General features: G+C 40.1%; 1 protein-coding gene across 1 annotated transcript in view; it reads right to left on the bottom strand.

Moving 5' to 3' along the window:
• LOC149225392 (ABC transporter C family member 2-like) overlaps nucleotides 1-27,798 on the bottom strand; it is a 620,963-nt gene that overhangs the window by 345,075 nt on the left and 248,090 nt on the right. Inside the window, exons 7-9 of the mRNA XM_089377080.1 lie at nucleotides 3,719-3,784; nucleotides 2,936-3,010; nucleotides 2,716-2,823 (exon numbers count right to left, since the gene is read on the bottom strand). Coding sequence (XP_089233206.1) covers nucleotides 2,716-2,823; nucleotides 2,936-3,010; nucleotides 3,719-3,784 — 249 coding nt within the window. The remainder of the gene's footprint in view (nucleotides 1-2,715; nucleotides 2,824-2,935; nucleotides 3,011-3,718; nucleotides 3,785-27,798) is intronic.

Below are 27,798 nucleotides of genomic sequence, written 5' to 3'. Positions count from 1 at the left end.
TCCTCAGTTGTTGCACTGGTTTTCCCAAGTTGGGTTTTTTCCGGGACGTTTGTCCAAAAACAACGGTGTAATTGTGTGTGTGTTTATTTCTCTCCTGTGCAGTATTTTGTTTCCGCAGTATTTTATGTTGTAAAGGCTGTAGTAGATTTTATTTTGATGTTTATTGTGTAACACTGTAAATAACTTGATTAAGAAATTAACAAGTAGGAGAAATGTAATCAGTGGTTGCAGTAGGGATTCAGGGTTTTCCAAATTTTCACATGGGTCAGGGCTGGAAAAATTTGGCCTTGCTTCTTGTCTTCACATCTTGACTTGAATGACACCTTCAAGGAAGAAAATAAAAGCCAACTACCCAATATACAAAAAATTTGAAAATAAAACCCCAATACTATACAAAATAGAATTAATGGGTTAGTATTGAAATACAAGGGTTAGATAAAATTTATTCACAAATATTTACAATATTTACAAAAATAAAATTGCTCTTATTAGCATATTAATCTTTGTAGCACAAGTAAATAAATGAGAGAATTTGAATGAATTTTAAATTTTGGCAAAGCCCTCCTGCATCAAATATTCGTTAGATTAAAACTTGAAGCCAAACAAAGTGTTATCCCCTCACAATCTGTGAACTTGGGGTTTCCAAAGGCTAGAGCAATCTGTAGCTCAAATGCACTTCAAAAATAGATTATTAGATCAAGATGGATTCAATCCACACAAGAGATCTATGAAACTGGAAATACTTGCAAGATCCCCTAGACCCAAAGTACTTATTCTAGTCCCAACAACTAAAGCAAGATACCTGTGCCAATAGATGTTCCTACTACAGACAATTGAAATAATAATCATGCAATATATTAGCTCAAAGCATATAAAAATAAATCATCCAGCACATACCACAGATCAACAAGTGAGAGACACCTGAATTGAACCCCAAAATCTTATGCTTTTATTACAAAATCCAGCGGAACCTTGCTCAATACAAAAGATTTTCAACATTGTTCAGTTGAAGTTACAATGAGGAGTTCAAAGGCTTCCTTATATAGAAAAATATGAGATAAAACCCTTCCAAGTGGAAATAACGACTAGTTGGGTTGATCCTCATCAAAATAATCTCATCCATCGATCTTCTTTTGAAATAACTCGATCTCCTTCGTTGATTGAATTTTACTCTTCGAGGAAAAATTCGAATTTCTCTTAAAACCCCTTTGTTCCTAGTCCAAAAATTAATATTTTGAACTTTTATCCTCAAAAACTTCAATTTGACTTGACCACCAAGGTCCAAAGGGTCATTTTCTCTTAAAAAATCGATTTTTCCCTTGGTGGATGACCCCAGAAAATTAATTCTTTTTGGACCCACAAATTTTTGATGATTTTCCACTTGAAGAGAATTTAATTTCTCTCAAATCAATTTTTTACTCAAATTTAATTACTTTTCTGGCTAATTATTTCATTTTTATTCTAGAAAAAACAATTAAAAGATTAAAGAGGGGAATTAATATTTTTCCACCCTCTAAGTGGATCTAAAAATTAATTTAGCCATGATGTCTAAATATGAGTAACCATGCACTAAATTATTCCTAGAGACACTTATACATCAAAATATTACAATATCAACACTTAGAAGGGGAAATACACATTTGACATAGACCCTCAAGACTTTACCGAATTCTACAACAAGACACATGATCTAGTATGAAAAATACATAAAGTCGATAAACACTAGGACTCACCTAAGACCTCGTCAATGAGTTCCACCCTAGCTTTGGGGTATATCTGGGAGAAAAACTCGGTCAATTATCCGTGTTTAGAAACACACATAATTTGGTGAGGTTAAAAAACTCCCTAGGATGAAACCCGTTGAAAAGAATCATAAGCTTACCTAAGTGTTCTTACATGGCTTACTAGTCATACAAGAATCATTTACAAAAAAAATTGCAAAATTTGGGATTACAATGATGAAATTGAAGTTCAATGATGACAATGATCTTGAAAAATTGTGTCCACTGCCTTGTGCTTTGCTTCTTGGAATTGTTGACATGTACATGGTCAACAGTACAGAACCAAGGAAGGATTTCAAGAAGGGATGACTTGGTACTTGGAAAAAGACTTGGTCTAGGGTTTGGGTCTTTGTGTTTCAATTGAAGCAGATTTTATAAGAAGAGAAGAGTTTTCTGGGTTTTCCCCTTGGAGGGATTTTCCTGGCTGAGAGCCTAATTTCTGTGTCCTCTGTTGTTGCTGTTTCGTTCTTGATATTTGTTTGATGAAAAGATCTAACTAAAGAACATAAGAAGATTAACTAAGTTCATAAGCAAGTATTAAGAGTAAGGAAATTAAGAATTAATAGCTTCCACTTTGCATTTTCCAACATGTACTTGGGTCTTTTAGTTTAGGTTACCCATTTCTTTGGTCCCCCACTCACACAACATGTCTAATTTGTTTTGCCCTCCATATCACCTCATACTTTTTTTACAATCTAATATGCAAAATTTGAATGATACAAGAATTTCCTTGAAGAAATCCCTTGAAGGGCCCTGGCAACAACATTTCTCTAACCCATTGAGAAAAGTTTAACCAAATAATACCTGTTAAACGTAAAACCTGTTGGGCTTATGTACAATGGAATAAAAACATGCAATTATTCCCTCTCCAGAGTTTGAAATAACACAAATGGTAAGCAATAAATGTTTTCAGGAAATATATATATTAACGCACCAGGAGAGCTCCAGCATCTTGAGCCATCATGTTGGTTATTCTTCCAGAAGCAAATTTCTTGTGGCCTTCATGTGTCAACCTCAATGTTTTTCGAAATACAGCAGCAACCTATATCAGATGCACATGCCAATCATGGCATGAATTCAGTAAAATGGTCAAATTTACAACACAAACAGATATTGGAAAAATGCATTGAATAGTTCAAATAAAAGTAGTATACCAAGGTTGCCCTGATACGGAAAGCAACACGCATAACATTCTGGTAGTACTGTGCTTCTGATAGTGCACCAAGGAACTGCACAGAATTGTGAGTTAGGATTACAAACAAATATATATTCTCTCCTGTACATGACAAGAAAGTGATCCAAGAAATATGTATAGCACCTTGCATTAGTCATTATAGTGCATCAATGGAGGTAACATAATAAACTCTGCAGTTAGTTCTGACACAATAAGGTGAACACGAGCATCTGCCGATTTTCAGTAATTAATAAAAATGTAATCTGTAGCATCCAATGTCCATAAGACTCATAGTCATTTCTGTGAGCTAGAATACATGTTCAAAAAACTCTACCAGACACTGTACAACAACAAAAGCAGAATTTAGATCACTTAAACTACAAACAATTTCTAAAAGGCCTACGCAGTACTTACGTTTATCATTTCTTTTTATTTTTATCTTTCAACACACTTCATTGGAGATGTTGCCTATCCATTCCATAACTTTTTATGAAACATTAGAAATCTAACAAATTTAACTGACCCTAAAAACAATATGACTCAAACAGTTTCATGGGTGTCAAATTTCAATATTGATGATGTTGTAAGCCAGTCAATCTTACTCGTGTTTATAATTCAATTCAGTTATGAGCAACACAATCTCGCTGATTTCTAAAATTGAATTCAGCTCTCTTTCTGCACTCTACCACTAAAAGCAAACGCACCTCAAAACCATTCACACAGACATGTCTACAACTTGAATTGAGAAAGAGAGAGTCAATACCACTCCTAGAAAGATTGATGCTGCATACAAGTAGCCAATCCATGCAGGCTGCTCACGTTGCATTGACTGCCCATAAAATCCAGAGCACAGTATATCAGAAAAACATAAAACATAATAGATATTAAATATCAACATCATTAATTCTTAAATTTTAACTCGAAAAAAGCCTGATCTGCCATAATATATTCAAGAATCATTACCTTCAGACAATCAACATAAATATGACCATCTTCTATTAAATGCATGAACAAAACATACAAATCAGAAGTAATTCAATTAGTGATTTTCACATCCTCTTGACATTACTCAATTCACTGGAAACTAATGACATAAAATAAAAATCTTTAAGTTGAACATGGATTTCCACAGGGGTGCAAGTTTAGAATAATCACAAGGGAAATGGTGTTAAATATGGTATGTGTATTCACATGACTTAAATTAACATGAGAGGGACACAAGAGATATTCATGAGAACCAGGTGTTAAAAAAGTCGGCATCGACAAAAAGTTGGAAAGGGTCTAGAAAACATCATTTCAAAAAAATAGGCGAAATTCAAAAAACGAGGCAAATGCAAAATATATCCTTTTTTTCAGATTTTTAAACATATAAAGCAAAACAACATCAACTAAACTTATTGGCACATAAATATGAAGAAAGCATTGATATATATGATGTATTGGATGTCAAATAAAAATGATAGATCAAAAGCGATACTAAATCCTACTGAACTGTAATGTTCATTTTTCTAGTGTTCCTCATGACAGGGTTAGGATGGACTTTCAGGGCTGGGGCAGACAGGTCACAGGGGCAGGTTCACTTCATCAGCGGGCCTAGGGACTTCTGGAGGTGTTTCATGGGGTTTTGAGGAGTTTTTATGAGGTCCGATGGCATTCACTTGGTATATTCCATCATCCGCACAGTTTGTCTTTCGTTCTGTTGCATTCCGACAACTTTCAAAAAAATGAGTAATTAATGGCCCTGACTCAATTAATTACGCTCAAGGTGGCATTTTGGGAGGAATACTTGGCAGAACACCTTAATCTAATAGCTCTTTGGAACCGGGACGAAAGGATCTACATGATGGGATGGATAGAAGTGATTTTCGGTGGCTTGAGAAGGCATGGTGGCCAATTTACCCTTTTCCCACATTAAAAAGAATAATTTAATTAAGGGAAATGTGGTGAATGATTAAAATAATAATAAAATAGGAGCTTCTAGAGGGGTCCATCAGATCTATAAAAAGAGGAGGAGGAGGCCATTGGAGGACATCTTGGATTTGATATTGCTTCTTGTATGAGTGGTTGAGAACCCAGTTCTCTACTTCATTGGCAGCCCCAGGACAGAAACCCTCAGGTGATTCAGTGAGATTGAGCAAGTACCCATCTCCCCTAGGTGAATTCATCTAGAATTCACAGGAGAGCTCAACAATATAGTTCAGTTCAGTTTGGAGGGCCAGCATAGCAGTGCAGAAAATTATCTTGGAGGCCAGCTTTTCATCTCATATATTTTGATTGTATGTGCATGTAACCTCGGTTTACCCATTATAATAAAAGCTGAGAAATTTCCTCTTTATGGTGTTATTGGGTCGCAGTATTCTATCTATTATATTTTACATTACAATCTTCTATTAATTGAATGTTATTTTATGAAGAATTTTTGGATTTCTGCAAAATTAGCAAAATATTCCATTGAGGATATCACAGTGGTATCAGAGCTGGTTTTCTTGCCAGCTTGAGGGTTTTTTGTAAAATTTGTCAGGCTAGATTTATCAGTTGTTGGAGGAGTCAAAACTGTTATCGTGGCTAGGCAAGAAGTTATCAAAATTACGGGATCAAGTTCGTGGGCTTGCATTATTTTCGAATTATATATAATCTAAGTCACCACTCGTAGCGAGCCGATTATACATCTATTGTCAAGGTTGGTTGATTTGTTTGAAAGTGGACCATCTTTTGTGAAAATTTTTGAATCTACACATCAAAATTCCCACTGCAATCACTGGTTTATCATCTCCTACTTGTTCTTTACATTCAACAAGTTATTTAAATATTTAAACAACAATGAAAACACTATTGCAGACTATACATACATATAGATCATGAACTGAAATAAACTGAGACAATCACACAAGGGACACCATTATTTTTGGACAATCATCCCCAGAAAAACCCAATGCAGGAAAACCAGTGCAACATATAGAGGGTTTGTATTATTAAGCAGATTTCTGAATACAACTAGGGTGCCAAATCTGGCTCACCCAACAGAGAATAACCCTGGCAGAAGTACCTCTATCCGGAGACAAATATTTTATAAATTCCAGCAACTGGATGATCAAACCCCACAGATGACAATTGTTGTTCCCAGTGCTGCCCAGTGATGGATGCTCCAAGCTCTGCGCTGGAATTGCGTCACCTGCTCTAGGAGTTGCATCACCCTCCCAGTGAGCCTCCCTTGCTCAGAAGTCGATATGCTGAACTGTTGCTCTCTCTGCCCCGCAAAAAACCCCAGCGCTGCCTCTAAGGGTTTGCGTTAGCCCCTCTAGCTTCTGCGTCTCCCTCTCTAGAGTTGCGTTGTCTCTCCTGCCACTGCCTCCCTCTCTACTATGTATCCTCGGCCTTGGACTGAAGTCCCTCTGTTGAACTGCCCCTCTCACTGCAACTCAGATCACTTAGCTTGACTTTCTCAGCAAACCACGCCCCAAAAAAATCGAACTCTTTGATCTCCAACTGACCCTTAAGCCTCCTCTTATACTTTTCTTGTTGATGAATCAATGGTCGTGATCTAATCTCTAATCAACGGCTAAGATTAAAACAGGCTTGATCCTCGTCAATTAGCACCTTCTCACCCATATTTTTATTAATACACATTAATATTTTTATTTTCCTAAGTTTATACTTAGGAACTCATTAAAAATATTAATTATTTTAATAACTCCTCATTCGAGTGGAATTTCTCCAAAAGATTTTTGGGTTCTGGAGATCTCATGTGTTCTAGCCCCTCCAAAAAATTTCAAAGCTAGAGCACATTTGATGCTACCCAAAATCAACACTCCCTCTTCTTAGCGAGGAATGTGCCCTAGTAACAGTTCTCAACATAAGTACTACACTGATCCACTGCATCAGTCCTTTGCGTTGTTGATGCTTGGCCTGCTGCCCTTCATCCACTGCATTGCTACTTCCTATACTGCTGCCCATGACACTGCCTTTGCCACTGTTGCAACTGTATTGCAGCTCCCTCTCAAAATGTTGCCTCATGCTTGTTGAAATTTCTAAGTATTACCCGTTAGAAATTTTATCTATATTCTCTGGTTTATTTCTCCTACTTGTTTAATTACTAACAAGTTATTTACTCATATAAACACTGAAATAAACACAATATAGTCTCAACCATCTACAGATCAACAACTGAAAGAAATAGACAAACACACAAGTGACACCGTTATTTTTGGACAATCGTCCCCGGAAAAACCCAACTTGGGAAAACCGGTGCAGCAATTCTGAGGGTTATATTATTATGCAGTCTTTCTGAGTACAACTGGGTGCCAAACTGGCTCACCCGACAGAGAAAATAATCCGGCAGTAATACCTCTCTATTCGGAAGTAGATATTCGAAAAGTCTGCCCCACGAAACCCTCTCCAACATAATCTAAAGATCAGCGTCAGCCCTCCTGGCCTCGGTGTCAGCACAGAACCCTCTGCATCAACCCTCTGAGGCACTGCGCAGCCTCTATGGCCCTCTGCGTCACTCCTGCAGCCTCTGCGTGGATGACGCAGGCCCTTCTGGCCTCTCCGTAGTCTCTTCTGCCTCTGTGTGGCTCCCTTTGGCTCAGCGTCTGCCTCTCTGCCTTTGCACTAGACTTTCGGCACTATCTCTGTGTCTTTGCCTTGTACCCACTGCCTCTCGATGCAACTCTGATCACTAATTCGATTTCTCTTAACAAACCCCGCTCAAGAAAATCGAATGACTGATCACTCTGGTGTATTCGAAACCTGACCCTCAAGCCTCCCCTTATACTTTTCTTGTTGGTCCTTCAACGGCCAAGAATACATCTCTAATCAACGACTAAGATTAGATTTGGCTTGATCCATGTCATTTAGAACCTTCTGACCCAGTTTTATATTCATACCCATTAATATTTTATTTTTCCTAAGTTTAGACTTAGGAACTCCAATAAAAATATTAATTATTTTAATATCTCCTTAACCGAGTAGAATCTGCCCAAACCATTTATAGGTCTTGGAGATCTCATGTTCTTTAGCTTCTCCACCAATTTCCATGGCTAGAGCACATCCGATGCTATCCCAAATAATCAATGTTGCCCATAACACTGACACTACTAACTGTTGCACTGCAACTCAGTTACTGAGAAGTAAGTAACTGAAAATTCACCCAAACACTGACATGCTGGTCACTATGGATGCCTCGTGATGCTAAAGCTACCTCTACTGCTAATCTATGTTGACCCTCTATTGCTACTGCGCTGCTCCAAACTGCTTTGTGCCTCTCACACTGCTACAACATCCACTGCGTTGCCTCAGACTTTAGCACTCTAGCAATGCCACTGTCGCTCCATCACACCTCACTCCAACCGACACCCGTCATTATGCTACTATCGTTAAGGGCTCTCGTAGCCGTATGTGATCCAAGAGTTTGGGCACCTCAAGGATCCTGCCCTTCGTGTAGTCCTCCCGACTACAACTCAATGTCACCCCACCTCTTCTCCAGAGGTCCATGAACACTCATGGCATAATCGTCATCCTTGCCTTCCTTGTCCGCTTTCGCTGGAGCAGCCTTCGATTCAGAAGCTTCCCCCTTGCCCTTCTTCCGAGGGCACTGAGTGGCATAATGTCCCAGTTCCCCACAGTTGAAGCATCTGACCTTGGTGATGTCCTTCTTCTTCCTCTTTTGCTGCACTTGTTGTCCCGACGATGCGAGAGCTACATCCTCCTCCTCCTCCTTCTTGACTCGGGCTCCTTTGTCGCTACACTCTATCTTCGTCATCCTCCTGAGCTCTTCTTGTCGAAGAGCTGCCCACATATCCTCCCAACAGGGGAGAGTCGCTCTGCCCAAGATAGTTTCGACAAAGGTCTCCCAATCCTCGGTGACTGCATTCAGGTCAGTCCTGACCATGAACTCGAGATCTGGTGTAGACCCCATAGAAGTCAACTGGTCACGAATCCCTTGCAACCTGAGAAGGAAGGGATCAATCTCTTCTCCCTTCTGCATCTAGTACTATCTCAGCTGATTTTCTAATAGCATCTTCCGTTGGACAGAAGATCCCTGATACAAGGTGGTCAGCGCCTCCCACATCTCCCTTGTTGTGTTCTTCTCAGCAATGTGTGGTACTACATGATCTTTGACCCCGTCTAGGATCATGCACTTGGCCTTAGCCTGGGCCTCCTCGTACTTCTTCAACGGATCAGCGTCGACCGGTTCAACAACTACCTTCAAGGCATAGTCCTTGATGCGATGTTTGTCTAGGATTGTCAAGATCCTGGCCTTCCAGATGACAAAATTGGATGCTCCATCCAATCTGTCCTGATCCCTCAACCCATTCATTGCCATCTCTGCTAAAAAATAGGATTGGTTCTCTTCTCCCTCTCCTGTTGTCAATCTAGCAAGACTTGGATCTGGATTTCTTTGGCGCTAGAAATCCTCTAAGGAACAAGCTCCTCTAGACTCCCTCTGAGTCCTGATTTCCTTCACGGAAATCCTCCTGCCAACTATCGAATCACTTCCTATCCGATCCTCCTTTGCTGTTGCAACCCGGATCTAGATTTCTTTGGTTAGAAATTTGTCAAGGCAGTGACTCCCCCTACCTCGGCTCTGTCTCCATAGACATTATTCTGCACCAATAGAAACAACATCCCACCAGCTCCTCTGATCGAATCTGCAATGCTTCTCTAGCCCCGACAACTGACAAAATTGAGCCTCTCAGGCTCTACGCTGGCCTAGAGAGCTAATGCAGTCACTGCGTGGGCTTCTCTCTGGCTCTGTGTCACCCTCTGCGGACTCGAAATGCTAACGCGAGCACTGAGTGAGCCTCTATGTCACTCCTGCAGCTGCTCCTTTGCCTTTGAAACAACGTTGTCACTCGGTACAACTGCTTCTCTTGCAGCAAATTCTCTGGATGTTCTCGGCTGGTGTCTTCAGTCTCCTATGATCTGCCATGCTCTGATACCATGTGAGAATTTCTTAATCTACACATCAAAAATCCTACTGCAATCACTGGTTTATCATCTCCTCCTTGTTATTTACATTCAACAAGTTATTTAAATATTTAAACAGCAATGAAAACACTATTGCAGACTACACATACATACAGATCATGAACTGAAATAAAATGAGACAATCACACAAGGGACACCATTATTTTTGGACAATCGTCCCCAGAAAAACCCAATGCGGGAAAACCGGTGCAGCATATAGAGGGTTTGTATTATTAAGCAGATTTTTGAATACAACTAGGGTGCCAAATCCGGCTCACCCAACAAAGAATAACCCTGGCAGAAATACCTCTATCCAGAGACAGATATTTTGACAATTCCAGCAATTGGATGATGATGATCAAACGCCGCATATGACAATTGTTGTTCCCAGTGCTGGATAGCGATGGATGCTCCAAGCTCTACGCTGGAACTGCATCACCTCCTCTAGGAGTTGTGTCACCCTCCCAGTGAGCCTCCCTTGCTCAGAAGTCGATACGTTGAACTGCTGCTCTCTCTGCCCCACAAATAACCCCAGCGTTGCCTCTAAGGGTCTGCGCCAGCCCCTCTAGCTTCTGCATCTCCCTGTCTGGAGCTGTGTTGTCTCTCCTGCTGCTGCTCTACCTCTTTGTTATGTATCCTCGACCTTGGATTGAATTCCCTCTGTTGAACTGCCCCTCTCACTGCAACTCAGATCACTTAGCTCGACTTTCTTAGCAAACCACGCCCCAGAAAAATCGAACTCTTTGATCTCTTGGTGTATCTGCAACTAGCCCTCAAGCCTCCTCTTATACTTTTCTTGTTAATGAATCAACAGTCGTGATCCAATCTCTAATCAATGGCTAAGATTAAAACAGGCTGGATCCTCGTCACTTAGAACCTTCTCACCCATATTTTTATTAATACACATTAATATTTTTATTTTCCTAAGTTTAGATTTAAGAACTCATTAAAAATATTAATTATTTTAATAGCTCCTCATCCTGGTGGAATTTCTCCAAACGATTTTCGGGTTCTGGAGATCTCATGTGTTCTAGCCCCTCCACAAAATTTCAGAGCTAGAGAACATCCGATTCTACCCAAAATCAACATCTTTGACACGGCCATTGTGGAGACCGCGTGGGATCCAGAGCTGGCCAACTGAGTCGCGCGAATTTATTGTTGTTGATGACTAGCCTCCGGCAAATTACAATGGTGAAGGAATTGCACTGAGATAGAGCTTCAAGCCGATCAAATAATACTTCTCATTGGCGGATGTGGGCAGTCGTGACAGCATCGTATAAGTGAATCTCTATACTAAGTTGATCGAGCTCACGTTCTCAAATGCAGACTGAGTGAAGTAACTCGAAGCAACAGGAACGAGGTCGTGCAAGGAAAAAACCAAAGGCACACACCACCAATTTTCAATGATATGCAGTCATTGCTATCGAAGGTTGATTAGTGAGAAACTGGGGCAGCATTTGCAAAATGGTCGCAGTCAATAGAAGGGAAGCAAAATCACGATGAGTGGCCAGACGTCTATGCAACATTAACTGAGGAGTCGTTGTATTGTTGGAAGACTGCACGATTTCACCTACAGTAAATGGAAAACTCTTATATTGCATGAGCCAATAAAAAAACAACAGTGGTGAGTAGCTGCAGTGAGCATTCAACGTGGAGAAATAGAGCAATTGTCACTCTGGGTCGAAATCGCAACTTCATGACTTCGCTAGGCCAACTGTCATGTTATTGTTGGGAAGATCCGTATGTTCGTAGCTGCGTGGGCACGTTGGAGGTGAGCTGGGTGTAGTTATAGCGACAATCAGGGTAGAGATCGGCGACAAGTATCGTGGCATATTTGTAAGCGTGGTGGTGAAATAGTCAGGTGGCACTGGTTGAGGTGGCCGCACCATTAACAATGGAGCCACCAATCGAGGAGCAGAACGAAGGGTCGCACCATTACTGTAACGTGCCGACACCAAGCCATATTATTGTTGTTTGTATTGCATGAGTCAATTGAGGAGGTAGCTGACAGAGCATGGGTGCGATTAGAGGGAATTGTGTGTGGTTGACTGAGAGCGCAAGCTGGGATAAGCCAGGTTTTGTCGACGCAAGGATAACGGTCTTTCTACCTCGACAAAGAATATCATGATTATCATCCAGGGTGGTTGCATATTTCACAAACCAAGCCGATTGTTGCAATATTAGCTGGGAGTGGCCATAGGGTCAACTACGCTGACGACGTATGTATCCGTGAAGCTTCATCTTGGAAATTAAATTCAGCATACGCCACCATATCGACATAGAATCAAAACTGATTGTCCGTGGATCGCTGGGGGCACTGATTTGTTTAATTGCAAATGTGAGTGACAAGCTGAGCCACGAGGGATCGATTGTAGGAGGTGTTGTCGCGCAAATTGACACGACAACGCTCAGACCGGGGGCTGTCACTCTGATCCCCGATCCCTCCGTTTAAGCCTGTCTCCCGCGGCTAAGGGGGGTAGTCCCTGTGGGATGATGAAGACCAACTGTCGACCAGTTGGTTGGGAGACACGAGATACGATATAAAAGCACTTGATGGATTTAATTAATGAAGCAGACCAGTGCCTTAAGAGATGATTATAAAAACGATTACTTGTTAAATGATATAGAAACATGCACCATGAACAACAATCATATTTCAACTTCGCATCTCGACTTGAAAAACTCAGATCTCAGCGTGAAAAATAATAATTCCCGAAAAATAACTGGATCTGACAAAGAAAAAATTCCACAACAATTTTTTTTTTTTTTATTTATTTATTTATTTTTTATTATTTTTTATTTTTTTTATTTTTTATATATATCTAAATCTAAAAGAACCTAAATCTAAACTCTTTAAAATAAGAAATAAAACTAAGGCTAAACTATTAAAAAAAACTAACAAAATAAATATAAACTAAACTATTAAAATTAAAATCTAAAACTAAAACTATAGCTAATCTAAGCTTAAAGCTCTTTAATTTTCTTTTAAAATATAATTAAACAAACCCTAAGCTAAACTAGAAGGCAATAATTTAAAATCGAATTTACATGAATCTAAACTAAGGACTAAAAAAGAAAAATCTAAACAAATCTAAATCCCAATGACTACGAACTATACGCTACCCTACGCCAAGCTTATCAACAGAACATTCAGCGTCTAAAGAAATCGAAACTATGACTAAAACCCTAAATCTAAAGAACTGAGGGAAAAAACGTGAATGGCTGTGCGGAATCGATGGGCAATACGATGGCAGCTGAAGGAAACGAAGGAAAAACCGAACACAACAAATGAAATCAGCTAAAATATTACCTGTGCGTGGATCGGCTTTACCTGCGGATTTCAGAGATTGAGGGAAATGTAACAGTTTTGTTTGTCTGCACGCAGGTCACTGTGGAGCAAATCGATGGATGAAGCAGCCTGGTCCGTTTATTACTTGGCTTGAAATCTTTGACGGGTAGCTAAATGCGGATTTGATACCAGTGTCTGAGGAACAATACGCAGATTTTCTGAAGACAATACGCAGAGGATCCGAAACGTGCGGTGATTGTGGATCGATTCAAGGGTTTCTGCCCAGTTGGATGACGTTGTCTATTGCCCTTAATCGCTTATTCCATTCAAATCAAATAATTGCAATACAACGGGCTTGCGTTTCAGCTTTATGACAGCGTAAAGGAAAAGCTTAACGTGAAGGTGAATGGAAACGTTCACAAAGTCTGTAGGTTGATCCTCACACTGAAAGTCTGGTAGCAATATTTCAAGAATATACCAAGCAATGCGTGTATATGAGGTTCAGCCAGACTGCGTAGTATCGAAAGGCATGCGGTCCAGAGGTTTCTTGGATTTGCTGATCACAGTTTCATGTCATTGTCTCTGGCAACCTGAAAAGGACAAATTCACTGAAAACCATAATTAAAAAAATCTGTATATGAGCAAAATTTTAAAACCCTAAATCAGAAAATTTTGAAACCCTAAGTCAGCTGATAATTTACAGATTTTGGCTCTTTAATAGCCAGATCTGGCAATAAGCACGGAAGATATTTGAAAGAAAAAAAAAATTTCAGACTGTCACTGTGAAGAACATCAGAAGATCTCTCATGCAAACTTAGAAAAATTAACCGAATGATAGACCCAGGATCAAATCCGACTGGGCTCAACACAAAATGCTTGCGGGAGTTGGCTGGTTCAGCCGAGAACTTCCCCGAACGCCCCCAAAATTTCCTTCAACGATGTTTTCTGCACAGCTCGAAACAACTGTCAATCAAGAGGGCAAAATGTTGCTAGATCTCAGGAAGTAATGGAGATATCTGCCATTACTTCAGAAACCCTAACAGCACCCAAACCCCAGCAAGTGAACAAGATACCTGTGCTCACAATACTCTACGAAAAGCTATTATTAACGGCTGAAAATAACATATGCAGAAAATGAAACAATCTCACAGCATTTTAAGAGAGTAACACCAGCAAGATATGGACCCCAAAGTCTTCTTTTATTAACCAGAAATCAGATTACAAGAGAGCTTTTTCAGTATCAGACTCACAGACCCAATGAATCTGAAATGACTCCTATCACCCTATATAAAGGAAATTATCCCAACGGCTAGTTCGAATGATCCATGTAGAAATGATCTCGACCGTTGATGAAGATCAAGACATCTCTTGATCTCATCCGTCGATTTATTCAATTATTTTTAAAATTTTTTAAATTTCTTATTATTTATTATTTTATTATTATTTTTAAAATTTTTAAATTTTTTAAAATTTTTTATTATTTTTTATTTATTTCATTTTTTAAATTTTTAAATTTTTAAATTTTTTATTATTTTTTATTAAATTTTTAAATTTTTTATTATTTATTTTATTAAATTTTTAAATTTTTTATTATTTATTTTATTTTTTAAATTTCTTAATTTTTATTTATTTTATTATTTTATTTCATTTTTTAAATGGATCATCGAACTAAGCCTTTGGGAACATCACCTAGGACCTAGGACTTAGGACTCACGAGGGGATTTGAAACATTTTCAACCCTCAAGACACATTTCATGATGACTTTTTACAATTTACATCTCAAGGGGACAAACCCACTTAATACAGACCCTCATAAATCACCCAGTTCTGCGACACAACTATAATCCAACAGATTAACACACTAGGATTCTCCTAAAGTTCTAATGACAAAATCCATCCCGGCTTTGGGGTCAGGTTTGAAGGAAAACTCTGCCGATCCATGGATCGGTGAGACAAAAAACCTTCCGGGACATAGATTATCATAGAAAATCAGGTCCACCTAGGCAATTTTACATACATGACTCTGATCTGCTTAGATTATTTACAATTCATACATGCAGACTGGGTTTCCAATTGAAATGATCAAGCTGCTGATGACTGTAGGCTGGCACGGACACGTCGTTCAGGTGCTATCTCTTTCTGCCAAGAAAAGAGGGTGTACCGCATGGGAAGTTGACCAGTAGTGGTCAACAGGAGGATAGAGGTCGAAAATTCATATTTGTTGGAGCCGCCTTCAATTCAAAAAAAAAGAGGGATTGTTTATGTAGCAAATTATGGATCGTGGTTTTGAAATTTGAATGGAAGAACATTAGTGTGCTTAAGGGTAACTGTCAATATTTTCCTAACCCATTCATTTACCCAGCATAAGATCGCAGCTGCCAAAGAGAGCATAAATTTTATGTGGCCGAAATCCGTGTAATTTGTTGTTGAACCATGCACTGGTAAAAGACGGCAAATTCAGAGTAAGGGAATCACTAATATGCTTCGGACCTGAATTTCCTTTTGGGACCATATCTCTGTATGCCTGTAGAAGTTGAGTTGGTAAAAGCCCGAAGGCAATTCCAAATCAAGCTTTGTTGGTACCGAGACAGTTAAAAGGCACGTGACTGTCATTGAGCACCTGTTCACCTGTAGCAGAGACATCCAGATTATCATCATTTGAGAACAAAATCCATCAGATCATTTTCAATTGACGAAGGATTGCTGCTGATCACAGGTTTATGTATTGACTGTTACTCTCCATCAATTTTTTCTAAGTTGAGGATGCTTGTGCTTAAAAGTTAACATCTTATGCACCGTATATCAATGATGTTGATTGATAAACTTCATCACATGGTGTTGTATTACTGCCATTGTTTTCGTTGAATGTTGCATGTTTGATTCTATATGTTGCTGAGATACTTTCAAAGCATTGTGATCATTGAGTAAGCAGGATTAGTTGTTTGTATCACACTTGAGTCTTATAGTTGTTGATTGTTGAAGTGGGAGTCTATGGTTGTTGTTGTTAGAAAACAGGGTCTGTAGACCAGAATAGGGTCTGTAAGGGTTGCATCATTCTCTAAGCAGGAGAATATGTCTGAGTATGAAATGTGTAAGTGACTCAATAGCCCTGTAATGTATTGGTCTTGCAGCATTAGTATAGGTTCATCACAAGTAAAGTTGGAACTCTCTTTAAACAAATGGCAAGTGTTATAGGTCTGAGACCATGATGTAAATTCTCAGTTTGTTTGGTAGTGTGCATAATGTCATCGGGTCATAAAGTTGGTTGTCTTTCTTGTTGCACATAAGGAATGGTTGTCCAACCATTACTGAGTTAAGTGAAGGTCTACGTATAAATCAGCTTGATGTATTTGTTATTTTTCAGCGAAAAAATGGATCAAACCTTCATAAACTCTCTTAATAAATCAGTAACAGCAATCAACAAAACCCTTTCCAAGGGGATACTTTCTATGCTACAGCAAGAACAGCCAAATGATTTGCAGTAAGGACATGAGATGAGACACAGACTCTTCACACTCAGGATAGATTAATAATCCATGAGGTTTTCAGTAAAATCTCTTCTCAAACTAAAAGAACTTGCTTCACTCCTTTCCAGGGTGGATCAGTCATATGGGAGGAGCTTGATTTGGGCTCTAAAACTGTTAAATTATGGTATGTTCTATGCTTATAACAGTTTACTTCTTTTTCTTATTATATTCTGTTAGTGTCAGTCTTTACAGCCTTCCTCCAGTGATCAAATGTGCTCTTACATAGTGATTTTGAAATGTCAAGGTCAAATTTTGTCATTTCAGTGAGTCTTCAAGCAAAATTTGGTCACTAGGTATTAGGTCTAGGGTTTGCTTTCACTCTTTTCAAAGTTTGCCCAAATGTCAGCCTATGTCATCATTCAGCTGAGCCTATCATCATTCAGAGGGTTGTCATTATCATGTCAGTGTCTAATGGGTCATTTTACACCATGTTCATGCTTCAGTTGTGCCTAGGCAAGCTCATTTCCCTCTCCTAGGGTTTTGAAAGCTAATTTCTCTTGGATGGTCAAATTACCGGCAAAACTTGTTTCCTGATGTTCATACACCTTCCCCTATCCTTAAAGTACCTTATCAAACACTTCCCATCCCTTACATCCGCCAAATTCCTCATTTTTGCACAAACCCTAGTTTCTAGCTACAACTTGGCAATTTTCTAGGTTTGGCCTGTGTTTTGTCCTTTTCGACCCCTTCCCCTCACTCAATCTCTGAGATTCCACTTTCCCCTGCTTCCTAACATCCCTCCCCACTCCCAAAAATTTCCCCAAGAATTTAGAAGCCCTCTATCCCCTTCATTTCGCTCTATTTCGACAAAATCCCTTGTTTCACACATCGGGACAAGTCTCACTCAAAAGCTGTTTCTGAGCAATCAAAGATGAATTTTGCAAAACTGAGAGAGGTTTTTGTCCACAACATGCCAAGGAAGAAAAACCTCTTTCACTTTTTACACAGGTGTCATGGTTTGAGAGAAATGTCAAAAATACTGGCCGAAACGAAGGTGCTCCAAGGACGGTTGGCCAAAGCACAAAAACAAAGGAAAACGCCCGATCCACTCCAAATTTTGGCCAAAGCCTCTTTGACTGAGCATGGTACTTGATTGGGGACTCCCAGCCCAAATTTCAAGAAATTTGGAGAAAATTTTGTCATTTGTGAATTTTTTGGTAAAATTACAGGTTTTTCCCAAGAACTGGTCTCACCCGGGTGAGACCAGTTTGAAGGGCTGCTCGGAATTTTGAAAACTTGGCATTTTTGGAAAGGGCATTCAAAAAGAAAAATTACCAATACTTGGGAGAAGCCTGATTTTGAGTTTTGAGCCTCCAAAAGCTCAAAATACATCAAAAAAATGACTTTCTGCCCACTTTTTGAGTTGCAGAAAGTGACCTTGGGAGAAATGGTTTTTGAGGGGTCAAATCAACACCAAATTCAGAAATTCCACTTGGAATGGAAAGTAGACAGACCAAGCTTTCCAATGAGCCATCTTGCACCTGATTTGGATCAGTGGAACCCACTCAAAAACAGCTGCAAAGGGGCGCGACCAGAACTTCCAAATTTGCCAGAATTCACATTTTTGGTCAAAAAACACTGTTTTGACTATGGTTGACTGTTATTACTTGTAGATGATGAATAAATGTAATATTTTCATGGCACTTTGGTAGATTTTATCTTTCTTTACCCTTCTAGAAGCTTCCATGATGTAAAAAGTGAAAAATTAATGCATGGATGAGTTAGCTAAGTAATAGAGGCAAGTTGTTTGGCTGCCTATTTTCTAGTTCTTAGTTTAGAATTTGTTCAAACTGCTCCTAGAAAGCTGAGCTCGACCCCTAGAGATGGGGAAAGGAGTTAGATGGTCTAGATGGTCTATATTATGCTCTCTCCTTCTCATTTTGATGGTTGGACTCTTGTGTAAGGAAGCTTTATTGTATATTGTGCATCTATTTCTGCAATTGAAGGCAAGGAAAGCCACGGTTTTACTGACATCTTTGAGGATTCTTGTGGATCTGATTGTTGATGGTGTGTTCTCTACATGTTCTTGTAAGTTTGTTTATGTGTTTCACATCTCTCTTATGCTTCTAAATTGGACAGATGAAGTGGTAAAGTTTGAACTCATGTTTTGACATGCTCAGCTTTTTAGTTTGTTCAATTTTAATGTTTTCTACTGTCTAGAGAGGATTCGAATTGTGTGTTTGCCCTCTTTAGCTTCTCCTCTATCATCTCTGATCATCCATCTCAGATTAAGACATCAGCACTCATTCCTACCTTGCCCCTTAGATACCCCTGTGAAAACTGTGCTCAATCCCCGCACTTTGAATTGCACTTCCACCAATTGCCACCAAAACCCCCACAAATCATCAAATCAAACCCCTTATCAATTTACTAGCCTAAAATCTTTATTCTTAATTGGTCAGCCTAATCCTATTGAAAGATCTATCAAATCTGACCCGAGAGAGCCTTCTCATACCTCGTAGGGCTAGCTACGAGGTGAAATGGTTTGATGTAGCCTTGAAGGTTTACCTTCCTCAGCCTAGGGTGAAATCTCAAGCGCTAACATAGTGGCGACCATACTGGGGAGAACAAATTCCTTTGTGTGTTGATGTGTTTGTTTCATAAGTCTTAGACGGAGCCTGAAGTTACGTCAGAAGCCTTCGAAAACGCTCTTGTTTTACATCAGCGTTAGTAGATAAACGCTGCTTCAGTCAATCTCCGTGAGCTTGTGAATACGACCACTTCATTTGCATTTCACCCCAGTACATATATCAAGTTCAGATCTGATTGTTGATAGTGGACAACGATCAGACACTTGAAAGGCTGAAATCATTCACTGGCGACTCCTTTCACTGAAGAATCCAGCAACCTGTGCTTCATGGTGACTTCATTGCAGAGAGATCAGTAGCTTTGAGATTTCTCAAGATGGATCAGATTGCAAGAAGATATGCTCCCTTGAGCCGAGATCACATTCCAGGTTTTCCGAATAAGATGCCCAAGGTAGATTGGTCAAGGAATCTGCCCACATTTAACGCTGATGGTAAGAAGGATGCTGCTTTACATTTGATTAGATTTCATATGCATGTTCGCAAGTTAAAGATCAATTTTCCTGAGGACTGTTTGATGATAATGTTTATGGCTACTCTGGAAGATGAAGCCCGATTCTGGTATGAAAGTTTGCCATCTGCTTCAATTTATTGTTTAAGGGATTTTCATACCGTGTTCTTTGAAAAGTATAAAGAATCATATCCATCTTTGATTTTAGTTCAGAACTGTTGTAGCCATGTACATAATTTTATTGAAAGCCTTGAGAAGTATTATGAAGATGATAATTTTATGGATGTTGAGATCATGGAGGCTTTGTATGAGAATCCATTTCAGCAACATGAAGAGAACCTAGAGGATTCCCATAGAGACAATCATGAAAATTTGCAGCAGGACCAAGATCTTAGTATGGTGGAAAATGAAAAAATTTCGCCTCTTGACAATCAACAGAAATTGCATGAAATGGATCAGCAGTATGAGGAAAATCTGTATACTCCTTCACTTGAAATCAATGAAGATAATCACTATTTGAGCAGAAGAAAACAAAAGGCATTATCTCCTTTGTCCGAAGAGGAGATAGATCAGCTCTTGAGAGGTCTTGCTCCAGCTCAAGTTAATGCAGATTTGCAGTGCACACATGGTCAAGAAGATGATGGTGGACCTTCTTCCTCTTCTGAAAAGGATGACAGTCTTGTAAGCAGCTTTATAGATCAGCAGGTTGAAATTTGTTATATGGCTGAAGATGGTGAAAGAGAAGAGCTCATTTCAGATCTGCCCACAGAAGAAGACAGCATGCAAAGCCTGCATGAGGAGGTAATTCAGTCAGTTCATGAAAAGCAAGATGACATCTTCATTCAAGTAAGTGAAACAGTTCCTTTGGATGAATTTATGGTAGATGATAGAATTGTCATTTTTGCACCTCAAGAATCAGCTGAAGTTTCTTTCCTTATGATTGAAGAATGTAATGAGAATCCAGCTGTCATATCATATGAAGATCACCTACCATATTGTCTGACCACCGAAGATTATAGCATACAGGATTACCTTTCAGATTCTTCATATGTTTCATGTGCTGAAATGTTTTTCCAAGAAGAGATCTGCTCATCCATTTGTTCGGAGTTTTTTGAAGCCCATGAGCATACTTTCACCGTAGCACATGATGAAGGTAGATCAGAAATTGAAGCAAAAGACACCTTGTTCTTTCAGCAGGAGGTGGCAGTGGCAAATCTTCATGTTTTCCACGATCCTCTAGCAAGTTTGTTGCAGCCAGCAGTGATAGTGTTTATTGCAGTGTTCAGTGATGAAGGAGATCACGGTCAGCTATGTTTTTGGATGCCCAGGGATAGGTTTGTAATGTTGACCAGAAGATCTGATTGGGAGAATCAGTCAAGAAGGCATCTGCTTGATTGGTTGCATTGGCATTATGATATAGTTTGATGGTATTTTGTCTTGTAAGAAACACAGGTGGTTGTCATCATGATTTCAAATCTTGATGGACTGCTGCCCTTCATAAGCTTTGTAAGTTTTGTTTTAAGTCAAGTCATGAGTCATTGTGTTTGGTCTATTGAGTGAGTTTTTTCAAGTTATTTCAGTTTGCCATCGAGTCGGTTTGAGTCAAGTTTCAGTTAGGTTTCAGTCAAGTTTTCATTCAATAAATGTGTCAAAGTTTTGTGTCAAAGGTGTAAATCATGACTCCATCGCCCAATGGTTGAAAGCACTGGTCTGCTCTCCCAAGAGGTCTGAGGTTCTTGGCACCTCCAAGGAGCTACCATCCCCATTGGAGCCAATGTTAGTGTCAGTCTTTACAGCCTTCCTCCAGTGATCAAATGTGCTCTTACATAGTGATTTTGAAATGTCAAGGTCAAATTTTGTCATTTCAGTGAGTCTTCAAGCAAAATTTGGTCACTAGGTATTAGGTCTAGGGTTTGCTTTCACTCTTTTCAAAGTTTGCCCAAATGTCAGCCTATGTCATCATTCAGCTGAGCCTATCATCATTCAGAGGGTTGTCATTATCATGTCAGTGTCTAATGGGTCATTTTACACCATGTTCATGCTTCAGTTGTGCCTAGGCAAGCTCATTTCCCTCTCCTAGGGTTTTGAAAGCTAATTTCTCTTGGATGGTCAAATTACCGGCAAAACTTGTTTCCTGATGTTCATACACCTTCCCCTATCCTTAAAGTACCTTATCAAACACTTCCCATCCCTTACATCCGCCAAATTCCTCATTTTTGCACAAACCCTAGTTTCTAGCTACAACCTGGCAATTTTCTAGGTTTGGCCTGTGTTTTGTCCTTTTCGACCCCTTCCCCTCACTCAATCTCTGAGATTCCACTTTCCCCTGCTTCCTAACATCCCTCCCCACTCCCAAAAATTTCCCCAAGAATTTAGAAGCCCTCTATCCCCTTCATTTCGCTCTATTTCGACAAAATCCCTTGTTTCACACATCGGGACAAGTCTCACTCAAAAGCTGTTTCTGAGCAATCAAAGATGAATTTTGCAAAACTGAGAGAGGTTTTTGTCCACAACATGCCAAGGAAGAAAAACCTCTTTCACTTTTTACACAGGTGTCATGGTTTGAAAGAAATGTCAAAAATACCGGCGGAAACGAAGGTGCTCCAAGGACGGTTGGCCAAAGCACAAAAACAAAGGAAAACGCCCGATCCACTCCAAATTTTGGCCAAAGCCTCTTTGACTGAGCATGGTACTTGATTGGGGACTCCCAGCCCAAATTTCAAGAAATTTGGAGAAAATTTTGTCATTTGTGAATTTTTTGGTAAAATTACAGGTTTTTCCCAAGAACTGGTCTCACCCCGGGTGAGACCAGTTTGAAGGGCTGCTCGGAATTTTGAAAACTTGGCATTTTTGGAAAGGGCATTCAAAAAGAAAAACTACCAATACTTGGGAGAAGCCTGATTTTGAGTTTTGAGCCTCCAAAAGCTCAAAATACATCAAAAAAATGACTTTCTGCCCACTTTTTGAGTTGCAGAAAGTGACCTTGGGAGAAATGGTTTTTGAGGGGTCAAATCAACACCAAATTCAGAAATTCCACTTGGAATGGAAAGTAGACAGACCAAGCTTTCCAATGAGCCATCTTGCACCTGATTTGGATCAGTGGAACCCACTCAAAAACAGCTGCAAAGGGGCGCGACCAGAACTTCCAGGGACGCGACCAGAACTTCCAGATTTGCCAGAATTCACATTTTTGGTCAAAAAACACTGTTTTGACTATGGTTGACTGTTATTACTTGTAGATGATGGATAAATGTAATATTTTCATGGCACTTTGATAGATTTTATCTTTCTTTACCCTTCTAGAAGCTTCCATGATGTAAAAAGTGAAAAATTAATGCATGGATGAGTTAGCTAAGTAATAGAGGCAAGTTGTTTGGCTGCCTATTTTCTAGTTCTTAGTTTAGAATTTGTTCAAACTGCTCCTAGAAAGCTGAGCTCGACCCCTAGAGGTGGGAAAAGGAGTTAGATGGTCTAGATGGTCTATATTATGCTCTCTCCTTCTCATTTTGATGGTTGGACTCTTGTGTAAGGAAGCTTTATTGTATATTGTGCATCTATTTCTGCAATTGAAGGCAAGGAAAGCCAGGGTTTTACAGGCATCTTTGAGGATTCTTGTGGATCTGATTGTTGATGGTGTGTTCTCTACATGTTCTTGTAAGTTTGTTTATGTGTTTCACATCTCTCTTATGCTTCTAAATTGGACAGATGAAGTGGTAAAGTTTGAACTCATGTTTTGACATGCTCAGCTTTTTAGTTTGTTCAATTTTAATGTTTTCTACTGTCTAGAGAGGATTCGAATTGTGTGTTTGCCCTCTTTAGCTTCTCCTCTATCATCTCTGATCATCCATCTCAGATTAAGACATCAGCACTCATTCCTACCTTGCCCCTTAGATACCCCTGTGAAAACTGTGCTCAATCCCCGCACTTTGAATTGCACTTCCACCAATTGCCACCAAAACCCCCACAAATCATCAAATCAAACCCCTTATCAATTTACTAGCCTAAAATCTTTATTCTTAATTGGTCAGCCTAATCCTATTGAAAGATCTATCAAATCTGACCCGAGAGAGCCTTCTCATACCTCGTAGGGCTAGCTACGAGGTGAAATGGTTTGATGTAGCCTTGAAGGTTTACCTTCCTCAGCCTAGGGTGAAATCTCAAGCGCTAACATATTCCACCGATTAGCAATCACATGTACATAAAGTAAAGTGCAGATAGAACATTAAACGATCGACAGAAAACAAGCCAAGACAAGAGACACAAGATGTGGCAGCTAGCCAAGGACAAACCCCACAATGTGTGGGGAAACCCTTTGATCAAATCTTCTTTTATCTTCAATAATTTAGCAGAGAGAAATAGTACAATAAATCTGATTCATATCAGCAGTAGCAAACCCTAGATCACTAGCATCAGCATTAGCGGCTTCATTATCAAACTAGGGCAGATGATATCTCACAAACCGACCGTCGGATTGACTTCATTCCACCACCAAAAGTTTTGGCTTCCAGAGGAGGTTCAGATGAACCTACAGCGCAGTTCAGATGAGGAGATCTTCTAGGCCACGCAAGTCAATCTTTACTTCTGCAGTTGCAGCTTCAGTTTCAGCAGTTTTTGGCTTCAAACTAGGGCAGTCAATATCTTGCAAACCGTTCGTCGGATTGACTTCATTCCACCACCAAAAGTTGCGGCTTTCAAAGGAGGTTCAGATGAACCTACAGCGCAGATCCAAAGAGAAGATATTCTAGGCCACGCAAGTCAATCTTTACTGCTGCAGTTGCAGCTTCAAATTCAACAGCTTCCGGCTTCACATGTGTGAGAGAGAGAGACCCATTTCAGCGCAGTAGAGAAGAGACTCATATCTGCGCAGTAGAGAGAGAGAGATGTGATGAGATGAGTGAGTCCAAATGAGGAAAAGTCCTCTTATATTTATACACAACGTTGCTCGGTGAATAGATGCGACTGTTGGGCTTCTGAGCCTACATGAGTTGTAGGTCGGCTTGATAATAATTCCATAATCAAAATAAATTCATATCTCCATGAATACTTATCGGAATTGGATGATCTTTATATCAATCCTACACCTCTCGACGAGAGGAATCTAATAAAAATATTAGTAGCCATGAATAAGATGACCCACATGAAGTTTTGCCCTGGTTGCCAATTTTAACACTCCCTCTCAACCATGGAGAACTTCATCTGCAATCTGTCTATCGGTCGTTACTATTCATCCATCAAATGCACTGCCTTGTACAGCCTGACCCTTGCCCTGCTCTGCTCTATTTTGCCTGTTCTGCTTTGTCTTGTTCTGCCCTGCACTGATCTGTATTGTTTTGTTCTGTTCTGCTCTGCTCTTGCATTGTTCTGTTCTACTCTGCTTTTGTCCGAATTATGAAGAAGAAGAAATGATCGAGCATGTATCATACTGACTCAAAGTCAGTCTCAGAGTATGTACCACTGGTCCCAGACCAGTCTCAACCAACCCAAAGTCAGCGTCATAGTGAGTACAACTCCAATGGTCCCAGACCAATATCATCCTCCACTGACTCAAAGTCAGTCTCAGAGTATGTACCACTGATCCCAGACCAGTCTCAACTGACCCGAAGTCAACGTCATAGTATGGTACAACTCCTACCACTGGTCCCAGACCAGTATCATTGATCCCAGATCAATGGAGGTCATCCTAGCGTAGGGAGTACGGTAGTTACAACGATGCGTCCATCGGTACTACTATGGTCCCTAACTCCATTTCCCTGCTCATTGATCAGATGAGAGGTACTTCCCATGAGTCCCAGACTGCATGGGTAGAATGCCTCGACAAGAGAACTAATCAATCCTGTCTTCACAGGAGAACACATCAATCCTGCTACAATTGCCATGGAGAACACATCAATCCAGGCCTCACAGGAGAACACATCAATCCTGCTACAATTGCCATGGAGAACACATCAATCCAGGCCTCACAGGAGAACACATCAATCCTGCTACAATTGCCATGGAGAACACATCAATCCAGGCTGCCATGGAGAACACATCAATCCAGGCCTCACAGGAGAACTAATCATCCTGCTACACAGGATAGCGAATCATCCTGTTTCACAAGAGAGCGAATCATCTTGTCCCACAAGAGAGCGAATCATCCTGTTCCAGTGTGCACCACCAGGGGAGGGTGCGTCACCCTATGGTCATATGTTGCTCCAGTAGCAACCGCAAGCCCTCAGAGCTCCCAGAGCTCAATGTATGCAGCATGCATGACCCTTGTACAAAGGTTTCTTGCCGACTCCAAGTCGTTTGGGAAAATCAGAGATTAGATCTTTCCTCGGGGCTTTGACAAGGTGTATCAACCTGTACATCATCTTAATGTGATGGAGCTTCCTTGCTCATCGACTTACCATATCCCAGATGATGTCTATCTGCTGGAGCAATTGACGAATACGGGATTCCTCAATAATCGAATCCCACCTCTGGTTGTTACAAAGAATCACAGTGGTATCCAATGTAAATCCAAACAGCTCACTAAAGAGCTTTCGTAACCAGACTGTCTCACACGAGGTTATGCTAGCAACAATATATCCTGCTTCGACGGTGCTCAAAGCCACCGACTTCTGCTTCCTGCTCATCCAGGATATCGAAGCAGATCCCAAGGTGAAACAGTACCCGGAAGTGCTCTTACGGTCCACCACACTGCTTGCCCAATCAACATCAGTATATCCAAGTAGTCTCACATCTCCGGCAGTGTATCTTAATCCACGAGAGATTGTGTCCTGAAGACATCTCAGAAGATTCCTGGCATCAATCTAGTGAGGCTCAACCAAATATGAGCTCACAATGCTCACTGCAAAACATATGTTCGGACGGAGGTTCACCAAGAACATCAATGCGAATGAGTTTTTGAAACTCAGAGGCATTTCCCAAGTCTGGTCCGACATCACTACCATATAACTTCTAAAATTTAAGATCCTCGAGGTAGTCACAGGCTTGCAGTCCATCATACCGAATCTTTCCAATATATTTACCACATATTTTCCTTGAGATAGGAAAATTTCCCTTGGCTTCTGCCACACTTCAAGTCCTTGGTCCTTCATTTAAAATTCAGAAGCCATCTCCTTCTTACATTTGTGAATGAGAGGGTTTGCACCTGTTAGAAATAGGTCATCCACATACAACACCAGTATGAGAGGCTTGTCATCTTCAACCTTAAAGTAAAGGTTAGGATCAGCTTCACTCCTAGTGAATCCCAGCTTCATCAAGTAGCTATCGATCCTCTCATACCATGCTCCGGGTGCTTGCTTCAACCCATAGAGAGCCTTCTTCAACCTGCATACGTGAGATTTTCAATCATAAATCTCAAATCCTTCATGTTGCTCCACATAGACCTCTGATTTGATAGAACCATGCAAGAACTTAGTCTTAACATCCATCTGATGTAGGTTCCATCCTTGTGAAGTGGCAAGGGCTATGATCAAGCGGATGGTCGTATATCTAGCAACAGGTGCAAATATCTCATCATACTCTATACCTTCCTTTTGGGAGAAACCTCGAGCAACAAAACGAGCCTTATACTTTTCCGTGCTTCCATCTGCTACATGCTTTATCTTGTACAGCCATTTGGAAGTAACAACAGTCTTGTCCTGGGGTCTGGGAACTACTTCCCAAACATCATTCTTTATGATAGACTCATATTCTTCGGTCATAGCATCCTTCCATACTTGATGCTTGACGGCATCTGAGAATGACGAAGGCTCATTTTGTATGATCGTGCTCATGATGGTTAGGTATCCTTGATACCTATTAGGTTTCTTACTTTCACGAAAGGTTCCTTGGGGTGCAGCATGTCCTTCAGCATCATCAAGTAACCCCTTAAGCCATGAAGGCCTCTTCCTAGAAGAGGAAGACTCATATGGAGGAGGATCAATCGGATCCATGGGTTCTTCTACATCAGGCATTGATTCATCATCCTTTTCTTTCGGTTCCCTGGTGTCGGCTTCTTGAGAGCTCCTTGTTGACCACTACCGGTCAACTACC

This window comes from Pinus tabuliformis, chromosome J (genome assembly GCF_031772625.1).
Source record: "Pinus tabuliformis cultivar Carrire ecotype Pingquan chromosome J, CPIR1, whole genome shotgun sequence".
Taxonomy (NCBI): Eukaryota; Viridiplantae; Streptophyta; class Pinopsida; order Pinales; family Pinaceae; genus Pinus; species Pinus tabuliformis.
The sequence above is the reverse complement of the archived record's forward strand: the minus strand, read 5'-3'. Positions and strand labels throughout refer to the sequence as shown.